Source organism: Physella acuta, unplaced genomic scaffold (assembly GCF_028476545.2).
Source record: "Physella acuta isolate Inbredline_101_S28 unplaced genomic scaffold, ASM2847654v3 ptg001761l, whole genome shotgun sequence".
In the NCBI taxonomy this organism is placed as follows: domain Eukaryota; kingdom Metazoa; phylum Mollusca; class Gastropoda; family Physidae; genus Physella; species Physella acuta.
In genome coordinates this window covers 66,777-79,877 of record NW_026733271.1, presented here as the reverse complement: position 1 = coordinate 79,877, position 13,101 = coordinate 66,777, and the positions used below count along the sequence as shown (strand labels likewise).

The following is a 13,101-nucleotide window of genomic DNA, read 5'->3' as shown; positions in this document are numbered from 1 at the left end:
CTAGAGGATTTTTAAAAAAAATGTCCTTATCACCTGATGAATATATTCTAGGAAATAATTTATATTACGCCATTTTTTGTACACTATTTAGTGAATTAATTAAAAAATATCTCAGTTTTGATGCTGTTTTTAAAACAGCATGTCATAATTACATCATCACTTTGATCAGACAAATCCAGCTTTTTTTTAATTAACTTTAACGTTGTTGTTTTAGATTAGTGAGTGGTTTGGGCTGAATCTATCTAAAAAGTTGTAAAAACAAATACAAGTTCTATTTTTTTTTTGCAAATCTGATGCAATGTGTTTAACATTTTGTTTGTAGGTACTCATGTCATGGAAGGCAGTGGCAAGATGCTGGTTACTGCTGTTGGACCCAACTCCCAAACGGGTATCATCTTTGCGCTTCTCAATGAAAACACAGAGGAAGGAAAGGAAAAGAAGAAGAAGAAAAAGAAGGAAGAAGCTGACAAAGAAGCTGGTAACACATTTTTCTGATCAACTTAATTTCTGTTTCCCATCCATAGTCACAAGAAAAAACCAGCACATTTGATGTCATCAATTTTGCAGCTTTTTATTTTTAATTTGATGGTTGTTTGAGAGAAAAGATAGCTGATCCACCAGATATTTCAACCACTTGATAGGGCAAAACACATTTTTCCAAAGCAAAACTCATTTAGTTACCAATTTATGTCACTAAAAGGACTGGACAAAGTATACTTCTTTTCCTGAATAACACAACAATCCACATTCATCATCATCATATACAGACATTTTAATAAGCATGCTAAACTGCTTGAACTGTATGTGCTTGGAGGACTCAAATTAACGGAGAGTGATACATCATACCTGCCATTTGTGCATGTCTATAACCTAAAAGCCGTTTGGAATGTTTAAGTAAGAATAGTCTTGTGAGTCATTTACATGTGCATTCACTCATTATGGAATCATTAGCATGATGGGAGCATTATTTTTGTCCTTGTACTATTTGTGTGTTTGCCTAAATTTGAAAATTATTGAAAATAAATAGCTAGATATAGAAATATTCTAGTCAGAAAATACCTTTCTAAATCATGCTAAAGATTTAGAATGAAAATTGGTTTTTTTTTAGTAAAAGATAAATAATAATTTAACCAGTAGGAAGTATGACACTAAAGGTTATCAAAGTAAAAAAATCAATTAAAATATGAAATTAATAGAAGCAAATAATAAAAAGCACACATCATAGATAAAAAAAAACCAACTTATTGGATTTTATATATTCCACTCTTTGACGTCAGATGTTCGTTTAGTAGCTGTTAAAGGTAAAGTGAGCCATTATTTTTGAAATGATAGATATTGACCCTGCTTAATCCAGTGTGTCCAGTCAGTCTTTTGGTTAACTCAGGCTTTGTTGATTTTATTTAAAAGCTTTACACCCCTACATGACCTGTTTGTTTCTATTTTATTTATTTTAAAAAAAACATTACTTTCCCTTGAAGTTATAGTAAAATCAAGCTATACCTACATAGCTGTCCTCGATGTTTTATTTTTCATCCTAGGAAGTAACTAATTAGATATTCTTGTCTTTAGATCCTTTCTTTACATAAAAATAAAGTTGTACTTTTTAAAAAGAGAAATGATTTACCATCATCACATTCTATTTTAAGAATTGCTAGTGTGTTTTTTCTTCTTTTTATATGTTGTCTGCATAGCATTCAATGCTGTATTGTGATATACTGCAGTGGTTGTCATAATCTTTGTTTTAGTCAATTTAGTAGAAGAATTCTGTGGCTTTTAGCACTTGATAATGTTTATTTCAGACATTTTCTCATCTATTCTGATCACTTCTAATCATTTCCGTAACATGATGGGAACATTTTCCTACAGCTTCTCTTGGACTGAAGGACAACACGTCTGTCTTAGTTGTTCTTATAGACAATTTCACTGCTTTAAAATTACAAACATCTGAAGTAAATCAAAGAGATAATACATTCAGTCAGATACAAGTTTTAAATTTAATTTGAATACAATTTTTTTTATCTCATTAAATGTGAATCAAAGCGCTGCGTGTAAAAACCGTATAACTAGATTTGAAAAGAATATTATTTAAAGTCATAGGATAAATTGAAACATTCTCTAAATTGAAATTATAGTTTTAATGAAAATTATCAAACTTCTGATATTTTTTACAATCAAAATATTTCAACGTAAATACAATTGGCATCAACCAAACATACAATAAGGAAAAATAAAAGTAGTTTTGTTATATAGAAATTGTAAATGTATACATTACTAGAAAAAATAGCTGAATATTGTGAAGAGCTGGAAGTACATTGTCATTATTAAGCATCTAAAAGTGCAAGAAATTATTCAAATTATTTACAACCTTAAAGATAAATGAAAACAAAGTACAAATCCTATACTCATTTTTAATGGGATTGACTAATATTGATTTTATTTGAGGTTAAAAAAAATTTCAATTTTTTCTTGCATTTCCCGTCATACCTTTCTACAATGGCCAATTCAATTATCCCTAAATAACAAGCTAACCTGTCTAGAGGTTTCAGCCATTTTTAATCTTGTTAGAAAAAAAATAGGGCCCTAACAATGTTAACTGAACTCTTCATTGTTTGCATTCTTCTATAACTCTCTAACTTTCAGGCGTGGACAGGAAGGACCTGGAGCAGAAGAAGCCACGTAAGTCTCCCACATTCTTGATACTGTTAATCTAAACATTGCATGCCTAAAATTCCTTCATTTTGCATACTTGGATATAACAGATTGTTTTCATATTTGGATTGAATTACCCTTTTGCATTTTATTGTGAATTCTGTTTTTTTTTCATACATTAGAATAATGCTATCTCAAACCCAATCTATGCCTGTTAACTGCTAATTTCACACTTAGGCATACAAATATACAGAAAAAATGTATTTCTGTTTGTTTATAATGAATATAAGTATACATTCATATATATATTTGTATATGTATAGAGACACACATACTTATACACATACATACATAGACACACATACTCACATACATATATATATAAATACACACACACACACATATATAATATTTATACATATATATATATATATATATATATATATATATATATATATATATATATATATATATATATATATATATATATATATATATAATGTGTATATATGTGTATATATAATGTGTATATATAATGTGTATATATAATGTGTATACAAACACATCTATACATAAACATAAACACACTTAGATAGATACTCACCATATGATTCATAAAAATGTAAAGCATAAGTAAACCATCCTTTTAGGGCATGAGTATTGCATAAGTGAACTATTGCATGCAACACACATGCTCTTACAGGCTTATGGAATGTGACCATTGTCTTCTTGCGCTTTTTTATCATTCAAAGTTTGCTTCATTGCTTTTCTCATCAATGAACAGATGGAAACTTCCAGCAGTTTATTTCTCTCATATCTCTTCAATGTTCAAACAGATAATAATATCAACCTAATTTATTAACATTTTTTTAGACCTTTTCAGATTCATTGAGAAAAGTTCTTTAACTGATTCTACTTACCACTAATATAATTATAGCGGTTACTAAATGAAGAAACTTGGATTTATCTGCATGTTACAAAAGCATCTTGGCAGCATTTTTGTGGAAACATTTTTTTCTCTGCATGATTACTGAATACAATAGCCAAGAAAATACAACAGCACTTTGCACATCATGAACAATTTACACCACATTTGTCATCTCGTTACATACATCGACATCATTTATAACACACCACCTTTATCTTCTCATTTTTTTTGTTGACATAACTTCAAACTGTTTAAGTAAAAAGAAGTTGGTGGTTTCTTGTGGGCTTTTTTTTTACCCAAATGGTTCTATTTGTTGGTATATTGGATATACAATATTATAGTTGCCTTATGTTTATGGCAGTGTTTTGGTCTACAGCTTAGTTAAACTATGTGGGATTGGCCTAAAACAATGAGGGGAAGTTTCCATTTGTGGGGATTTATTTTCTATATATTTTTAGCTAGTCTTTAGTGATGTTCCCAAATTTTTAAAAATCTTGATACTGTTTATTTGACCAAGCATGTATTGTTGTATTTCTACTGTTGTTGCTATATCAGTTAGTTGCATGCTAATTTTTTATTTTGTTTTTTGAAGAAATTGGAAATTGTTTATTTTAATAATATCAACTGCAAGTTTGATAAATTTCAGTTAAAGTTTGCTGGGGAGGCGGAAGAGGTTTTTTCCTTTAACTTTCTTTTGTTTAGGTTTGATTTGTTTTAATTTGAAAACATCCCTAATTTAATTTTGATTTTTCTTTTTTTTTTTTTTTTTTTTGTTTGTTGGGATGCTGTTAGATGTGTTAATTTTTGTGTTTTTCATGACTTCTTCAGTGTTTAAGGATATAACTGTTAGGATGGTAGAAGGTATTTTTACTAAAGTCAATTTCTGTTGCTTTACTTCAACTCGGCTTCTCATTCTTCTACTGTATAATCAAACAATAGCCAAACTTTTCATACATGATTGGCAAAACTGTTTATTTAAAAATGTAGTCCACATTCTGTTGAGATGGTTGCTGTATTTCTAAAGACTCAGCACTTTATTTACATTATGGTTGTCTATCAGCTCATTTGTTGTGCCATGCTGCTTCATTATTTAAGGATCATCTTTGATGGCACATTTAGAAAAGCTAAAGATCATCTTCAGACTTAGATTTCATTTATAGAAAAAGTAAAATAGATAATGGTCATCTTAAACAGGTACATTCCTGTTCAGATGGTAAAAAAATAAAAAAGACTTGTTGACTTCTACTCCTCATTTATGCTGTTCTAAAGTTATGCTTTGTTCTATTGTTTTTTTTTTACAACTCTGTTTCATTCATTTATTTATTTTTACTTTTTGTTACAATACTATTTATTATTAAAAAGATTCAACATGTTTAATTTTGTTTAATTACACATATTTTGTTTTAAATATAAATTTTATTTTGTTTTTCAACCATTTTCATTTGGTTAATTACAGATAAAAAATGAAATTTCAGCTTGTTCACATTATGTTCACTTGCTCTTGTAAAAAAAGACTATCCTTAACGATTGTTCACTTTAAATTTTGAGTTAACCTGACTAAATCCATACAGGGGTCATTAAAGAATTCCTCCATGATCTAAGTCTGGGTTGGATAGGGGAATGAACTCTTGATACCTTTATAACTTGTGCTGGTGTCACTTTGCTTGTAGCTGCTTTAGATGTTTTGATTTGACCATTCTGTTTGAGCTTACACCCAGTGTTGCACCTATTTGTTATAACTTGGATATTAACTGAAATACTTTCTTTTCTACAATTAGTGCTCTATTAGTGCCAATATTCAACAAAAAAAAAATCCCTCAGTTTCAGATAAAGACAGTAGAACTGGTGTTGTTGGAAGATTTTTAAAAGTCAAGTGATGAGCAATGAGTTACTTGAGTTTTAAATTTCTTTAAGAAATGGTTAGAGATGTTAGAAAATTTATGTGTTTAAATAGATGAGCATTTATCTTTAAATTCATTGCAAAAGTGAGTAAAAGTAAATTCAAAAGCATCTCTCACCATTTTTGTGAACAATTTTGTATAATTGTTTTAAACATTTATTTACTGTAATGCAGGTCCTTGTCATTTACTAATTGTTATCTAAGTTCAATTCAAAATAAATGGATTAAAATTGACAACACCACCATTATAATACTTCAAGGTCCTGAATCCAAATATGGTACTGTTAGATGTCTAACTCATGCATTCTACTGCTTTCTGCTTGCCTTTATATATACATGCATTGCATTGTAATTTCTAAATGGCAATTAACCATGTCCTCTCTTCTAAATTTTCTTCAGTTTTTATGTATATATATTTATTAAAAATATATATAAGTTAACTCTTACTAAGCCATTACTAACTGTAGAATAAGTTAGGTTTAATTGCTATGCATTACAATCCATTAATGAGTGGTCTTACCTCCACTCTGGCATTTGAATGATGCAGTAGCTCATAAGACTGTATTCAGCTCCAAGGAAAAATGTTCAAACAGGCGTCTGACTTGCATGGTTTAGACTGAAGTGGAAATAGTTTTCTTTATTCACATTGCTCTTGTATGTGTTCCAAAGAAGGACAATGAAGCCAATCACAATTTGTGGCATGTAAATTTTGAATGCTCAATGCTGTGCGGCACCTGCATCATTTGATTGCATACAAAGTTACTTAAGCTTACCATTTAGGGGCACTGATAAGTTGGGGCTGTTTTCTCATTTGTTACACATTTGGCCTGGGTGTTGAACAAAATTTAAATAAAACACATTCTGATTACTAAAAAAAATCTTCACTTAACAGTGCCCGAAACACACCTGGTTCTAACCTCATGATCAAGCAAAAAAAATTGTTTTAATTAAGAATCAAGATAGAGTAGTGCACAATTATTAACACCTTTTCCAGTTGTTATAACACATACCCATTGGTTATATATCAATAAAGAATGGCTTGGATTTAAAAGCTGCCTTATTGAGGGTAATACTTGTTTAAGGAGGGGTTGGTCGTATCTTTTTGCTTGAGAATGAGCGAATTAAGCCATTTTAGATGTTTGTTTTCATATGCTTGAACTACTTGCCCACTTTTCTCCTTGGTACTCAATTGGTTTCCCTAGACAGGTAACTATTTTTAGTTTAGCTTGTGACTTTTTCTTTTCCTTGTTTGTGATTTTTTTGTTTTCAATTTTTTTTCTTAGTGATCCCCTCTAACGACAGTGATGCCAAAACCGGTAGGTGAATGCTTTTGTGTTTGTTAATGTGGTTTGTATTTGTCTTGCTGTAGGAACATGTTGATGTGTTTGAGAAATTACACTGACAAGAATTGGCCATTTCTACCAGTGTATTCACTTGTTGTCTCCCCTCACTTGTTGTCCCTTGAGTGTTGTACCTAACAGTTTCTTTGTTTGAAATGAGAGGGAAATCAAATTGAAAACACAAATTTCTTGAAGAATGATTTGGTTAGAGGAAGTAAGAAGAATAAAGTAAATCTACTAGCTTTAAAATTTTCTTTATTAACAGTTTTGTTTCTGTGTAGCAGCAGTTGTATGTACTGATGGTGTTGTTTAGTAGTTATTCTTTTTAATTTATTTATTTTTGTTTCTTGTTTTGTTACATTGTGTGGTGTGTTTTCAATATAAGTTACTCCATCCAGTAGAATTGGGTATATCTCATTGTAATGCCGTATTCTGTTCTTTATGCAGTAAAGTTTACTAGTGTTATATGAAGAGCTGTAAATTTTAAATGCATTAACCAGTACACTTTCAATTATAAAATTGTACCAACTCAATGAAAGATGAAAAATCAATTCAATATATGTACTATATAAAAGGACATTTGAGAAAAATTCATAGAAATTAATCCACTTCTTTTCTTTCATAATTAGATGGTCTGTATGTAACCCATATAAACCAATGGCTTTTATTGTAGACCTCCTTGTCTTTTCAGTGTCTATTGGTGCACTATTTATTTTTATTTTCGTCTTAAATTACTTGATTATTGTGACCAGTGTTTCTAGTTGTCCTTCACATTCCCTTTGTCTTTTTGTCCTCACTTGATTAACTTCCCCCATTTATAGGCTAAAGAGTTTTAAAAAAAGGGGGAGCCAGAACTTAATTCCAATGGGTTTTTTTTCCCATCGTAGAATTGATTTTAGAAATGGGTTTTCACAAAAACTTGACAGGCTTAATACTGAGTCGCATCACTTGAGAGGAAATGTGACGTTTCTCACATGTGTATTTTATTTTCATCTCATTTGTCAGCATGTACAGCATGTTTTGTTGTACTCTCATTTTTCAAAGATCTGTCTAGAAATTTCATTTACTGCTGACAAAAGCTGTGTGTGATTTCATTTGCATTACTAGCATTTGTTTCTCTGTCCCTAGTCGTAGCTGTGTGCAGGTGTTTTTTATTTCCTCCTTCCTCTAGAAAATTAGGTTTTGAGGTGAAACTGTGACAGCATTCATAAAAGCCTTGTTTGAGAGAAAGATGGATGATGTTTTAAGCAGATATTGCCATTCTTCTGTCCTACCAATAGAGTGTGTGTCTAACACTGTTTGCTGTTCAAACTGTGCTGTCTGTTACTGTGCATGTTTGTGCATCATACTTGATAAGTGCTAGATAATAGTGGGAAGAATCTGACATAATTGGCATGCCTAGCATCGTGCTTGTATATCTATATATGTACATGTATAAACATGATTATCCATCAAGAAGTTAGGTGTAATGGTTTATCAATAAAGCAAGACGCTGGCTTTATTTAGATCATCATCCCCTTATATCTTTTAAATGCCCTTCAATAGTTTTTTCCCCTTGGCTTTCTCTCACAGACATTGAAAACATTCAGCTGAAAGTTCACGATGGCAACAGTAACTCCCATGGTGCCAGCAATGCACATCCTGTTGATGGAACCAACAACCAGGTAACTTGACAACACCACAACATCCTCACCTATTGCTTGATGCAGCAGGGTGGTATTTGTGCACATTAAAACCAAACTAACTCTCTGATACAGGTTGCCTACAGAACCGAAGCTCCAGCAGTCGCAGTGTCTGAATCAGAACAGAAAGTTAAGAGTAGTTCTCGAAAGGAGAAATCAGTACTTCAGACCAAGCTTACTCGTTTAGCAATACAAATAGGTTATGCCGGTGAGTGAGAAATGCATTTAAAATATCTGTGACAGATAGCGGTTTTCAAAATATTTAATATTATAATTTAAGCAACATATAATACACAGTATTTATAATCTTAGTAACAAATTATGCCATTTTTTTCAATCCCCCTCCCCTTCAAATATAAGCACAGCTTATATATATACTTATAAATATCTATACCATTGAATTGAAATTGCTAGATGTTTAGTTGAAGCAGTCATAAATAAGTAACTGCTTGTCATAAATAGTAAGTCTAGTAAATCCTATTCGTCGTAGCAGTGGTCAGTGTTTTAACTGTTATATCTTATATCAACAGGAACGGCCATAGCTGTGCTTACAGTGGTCATTCTCATAGTGCAGTTCTGCATTAGAGAGTTTGTTGTGCGAGGCAAATCATGGACCTCAGATGATACGACACGTAACATAGAGATGTTTGTGAAATACTTCATCATTGGTGTTACCGTACTTGTGGTGGCTGTACCAGAAGGCTTGCCCCTAGCTGTAACTTTGGCTTTGGCTTACTCAGTCAAGGTCAGAACTTTTTTGTACAAGAGTAATTTTCAATTGTTCTTAATAAATTTGCTATGTAATGATCGTATTCCATCTAGTTTTTGTTTGAGAAGAAAAAAAAACGTCTCATACTGATTTTATTTCGTGTAATTTTTAAAAAATATAGATACGTCCTCATTTTGTACTGATTATAATCCCTGTTCTTTTTGAGAAGAAAAAAAATGTTTTTTCTTCAGAAAATGATGCATGATAACAACCTTGTAAGACATTTGGATGCCTGTGAAACAATGGGTAATGCTACTGCAATTTGTTCTGACAAGACAGGGACACTTACCACCAATAGGATGACAGTGGTACAAAGTTATATTGGGCGTAAGTAATATATGCTCACTGTGCTTGTTTTATCTCCATTCTCTGGAGCCCTTTGTTATGACTATTGTAATAAAGAATAGCGTTTTTACTGAACAAATGTTCACTAATTATGTTTTCAGGTCGCCATTTCAGAGAAATTCCAGAATTTCGCCAGATAAATCCTAAAGTTGGACAGCTGATACTGGAATCAATTTCTGTTAACAGTGGCTACACTTCTAAAATAGAGGTATGTCTATGTTCCAGTTAGCCTGAACTAACACATCAAGATTTTTGTCGCTTAAATTTTTTTGGGTTTTGTCGCTTAAATTTCTATTGAAGCATCTGCTGAATATAAGATAATCAGTATAAGGTAATAAAAAAATTTGGGTTTTATAAGAAATTGCTTTTCAGGATAATGTAATTATAGTTTTGTTGGATTGAAGACTAAAAGATGAATTGTATTGAATGACCTCTTGATGGTTTGAATATTTTCAGCCACCAGAGCATGAAGGTGAACTTCCCAAACAACTTGGTAACAAAACAGAGTGTGCCCTGCTTGGATTTATTCAAAATTTGCATCAGAGCTACGATGCCGTGAGTACCACAGACAACTTTTAATCATAGAACAATTTTATTTTCTTCCACATTTGCCTCATGGACCATGCATCATTTGCTACATACTTATAAAGTAATGTTTTATGAAAAGAGTTCTGTTTGAGTCTGTAGACTATGCCCAGTCGTTCTCTCACACAATTCCCTCACAATCAGCATCTTTTTAAATTTTTTTCCTGCTTTTCTTGTAATGTTTCTGTCTCTATCTTTGTATTGATTGAGGTTTTAATTAAAATGTTTTGTTAATAAGTTGGTAACGCATTAGTTTCTTATGGTGTTTCTTTTTGTTGAACTACTGAACTTTGAACTATCTGACTTTGGTCATGCTACAGATGATAATTTTGGAAAGGAAAGACCTTAGGTTAATAATCACAGCAACACAGTCTTTCTTTGCTTTGTTTTATTTATAGCTTGTTATTTGTAGTGTTAGGATATAGACAACTAAATGAATACTTACAGATTAGGAAGAGGTACCCAGAAGAGAATCTCGTGAAGGTGTACACTTTTAACTCTGACCGTAAATCTATGTGCACGGTGATAAAATTGGATGATCAACCTGACACATACAGATTCTTCTGCAAAGGAGCATCAGAAGTAGTGGTTAAAAAGTGAGTAAAAAATTCTAGTTTATGTGGTTGTTTGTGGTTGACGCTAAGTGATATTGGTTAATACAATTTTATTTGAAAGTGATATTCATTAATAAAACATGCAAAATTGTTTAATACAAAACTGGTAGAACTAACCAAAATTACATTTATCAAAATATGTCATGTCAGATGCACTATTTTAATTAAAAATAAATTTGTCATCATATAATTTTGCCATTCAACTGCATCTAAATAGCTACATCTACTATATTGTAAATTATAAATAAATTGTAATCATTTAGTGCATCTCAGTCAGGGGTAATTGGATTATTTGTTATGTGATGGACAGGAGAGTAAAAAGTTTCATTCTTAAGAGGAAAATATGAAAATGACTAGTATTTTGTGGAAACTGCATTATTTTGTATTTACTAATTTTTATGTTAAGCTTTTTGAGTTTAACATGATGTTTCATAAAATTGTGAACAATTGCATGTCTATTCCTCAGGTGCGACTATATCTTAAATGAAAGTGGTATTGCAGTACCTTTCAACCAACGAGAGCAAGAGAAGGTGGTTAATGATGTTATTGAGCCAATGGCCAGTGATGGGTTAAGAACAATTTGTTTGGCTTACAAAGACTTTGTTCGGGGTAATTAATATTTAAACTCATTTTTTTAATCTTAAAAAATCTGTTAATTAACTATCTAAAAAGAGTTGGTGCAGTTATTCACAAATGAATGTTTGATTTAGGAGAAAAAGCTGAAAATGAAGGATCACTGGATGGTGTTGACTGGGATGATGAACCAAGTATTTATCGCAGTCTGACATGCGTGTGTATTGTGGGAATTGAAGATCCTGTCAGACCAGAGGTCAGTACAAGTTGTTAGCTTTTATGTAAGATCATCTTAGATGTTTAAATATTTTATTACTTAAATTGTTAATTGCTTAAGATAGTTTAATATAGTGACAAATTTGTTTGATTTGACCAGGTACCTGAAGCCATTAAAAAGTGTCAGAGAGCTGGCATCACAGTGCGTATGGTTACTGGAGACAATGTAAACACAGCGCGTAGCATTGCTGCCAAGTGTGGTATCCTAAGACCAGGGGAAGAAGGGCTAGTTTTAGAAGGAAAAGAATTTAACAGAAGAGTCAGGGACCAGACGGGTGAAGTAAGTTTTTTTCTTGCTCATTTTCTCACTTGGTTCAAAGATAATTTATATTCTTGCTCATTTTCTCACTTGGTTCAAAGATAATTTACATTCTTGCTCATTTTCTCACTTGGTTCAAAGTTAATTTATCCTTTGTAGTTCCATCACTTTTGATAGTTAATTTTTATTCTTTGTAGTTTCACCATTTTTGTTCCTTTAAATTTTATCTCTCCATTATTTTGATCAGTACTGTTTCTTATAGACAATGCAAATTGCTGTATGTAAATAACTTGAACAAAAAAAAATGTTTAATTGAAAGGTTAGCCAAGAATTAATGGACAAAGTTTGGCCTCACTTGCGTGTCTTGGCCAGGTCATCCCCCCAGGATAAGTATGTCCTTGTGAAAGGTATAATTGACAGCAAGTGTCAGGTAACGCGTCAGGTTGTGGCTGTCACCGGTGATGGTACTAATGATGGGCCAGCTTTGAAGAAGGCCGATGTCGGATTTGCTATGGTAAGTTTTCCTTGACACACAATAATTTTCTTCTGAGCTTATGCGATAACATTGTGTAGAAAACATTTAGACAAGACTAAAGAATGTATTTTTTGTAATGTAAAATAAAGTTAGTTTGAATTGAATGTTACCACATAATAAACTGGATGTTTTATTAATACATTTTTTCCCCCATGAATTTTCAGCCATCTTGTTGGCATTTAAGTGTAAGGTTTTAAAATTGATGTATCCATTTTCAGGGTATTTCTGGCACTGATGTGGCAAAAGAGGCATCAGATATTATCCTAACTGATGACAACTTTACCAGTATTGTGAAGGCAGTGATGTGGGGGCGTAATGTCTATGACAGCATCGCCAAGTTTCTACAGTTCCAGCTGACAGTCAATGTAGTAGCTGTGCTTGTGGCATTTTTTGGTGCCTGTATTATCAATGTAAGTTGGGCCCACGCGGTTGTTACAGTTAATTTTTCGTTTGGCTACTTAGCAGATTGTTTCAAATTTTTACATTAATGGCATCATCAAACTATTTTATTTTTAAATTATATTCTTAGATACTAAGATACTAAAAATTGGAAAATAAAACTTTGTAAAATTCTTTTTAATAAATGCACTAAAAATATGAAAATACATGTAATAGTTTTAGTTTCTTGTGAAATCTCTTTAGCAAA

General features: G+C 31.7%; 1 protein-coding gene across 20 annotated transcripts in view; it reads left to right on the top strand.

Annotated features, from left to right (window-relative positions):
• LOC131930346 (plasma membrane calcium-transporting ATPase 2) overlaps positions 1-13,101 on the top strand; it is an 86,004-nt gene that overhangs the window by 54,670 nt on the left and 18,233 nt on the right. For 15 of the 20 annotated variants that reach the window (XR_009384116.1, XR_009384115.1, XM_059286792.1 and 12 more), the window contains 16 exons: positions 323-478; positions 2,641-2,676; positions 4,406-4,438; positions 6,761-6,793; positions 8,390-8,481; positions 8,575-8,707; positions 9,030-9,244; positions 9,460-9,595; positions 9,715-9,821; positions 10,070-10,168; positions 10,646-10,794; positions 11,279-11,421; positions 11,523-11,641; positions 11,762-11,941; positions 12,240-12,434; positions 12,674-12,865. Coding sequence is in view for 18 of the 20 variants with exons in the window: in XM_059286792.1 (XP_059142775.1) it covers positions 323-478; positions 2,641-2,676; positions 4,406-4,438; positions 6,761-6,793; positions 8,390-8,481; positions 8,575-8,707; positions 9,030-9,244; positions 9,460-9,595; positions 9,715-9,821; positions 10,070-10,168; positions 10,646-10,794; positions 11,279-11,421; positions 11,523-11,641; positions 11,762-11,941; positions 12,240-12,434; positions 12,674-12,865 (2,018 nt within the window). In the remaining 2 variants the exon portion in view is untranslated. Of the gene's footprint in view, positions 1-322; positions 479-2,640; positions 2,677-4,223; positions 4,251-4,405; positions 4,439-6,760; positions 6,794-8,389; positions 8,482-8,574; positions 8,708-9,029; positions 9,245-9,459; positions 9,596-9,714; positions 9,822-10,069; positions 10,169-10,645; positions 10,795-11,278; positions 11,422-11,522; positions 11,642-11,761; positions 11,942-12,239; positions 12,435-12,673; positions 12,866-13,101 lie in introns of all 20 variants that reach the window. The other 5 variants (XM_059286796.1, XM_059286797.1, XM_059286799.1 and 2 more) reach the window with 5 other exon arrangements.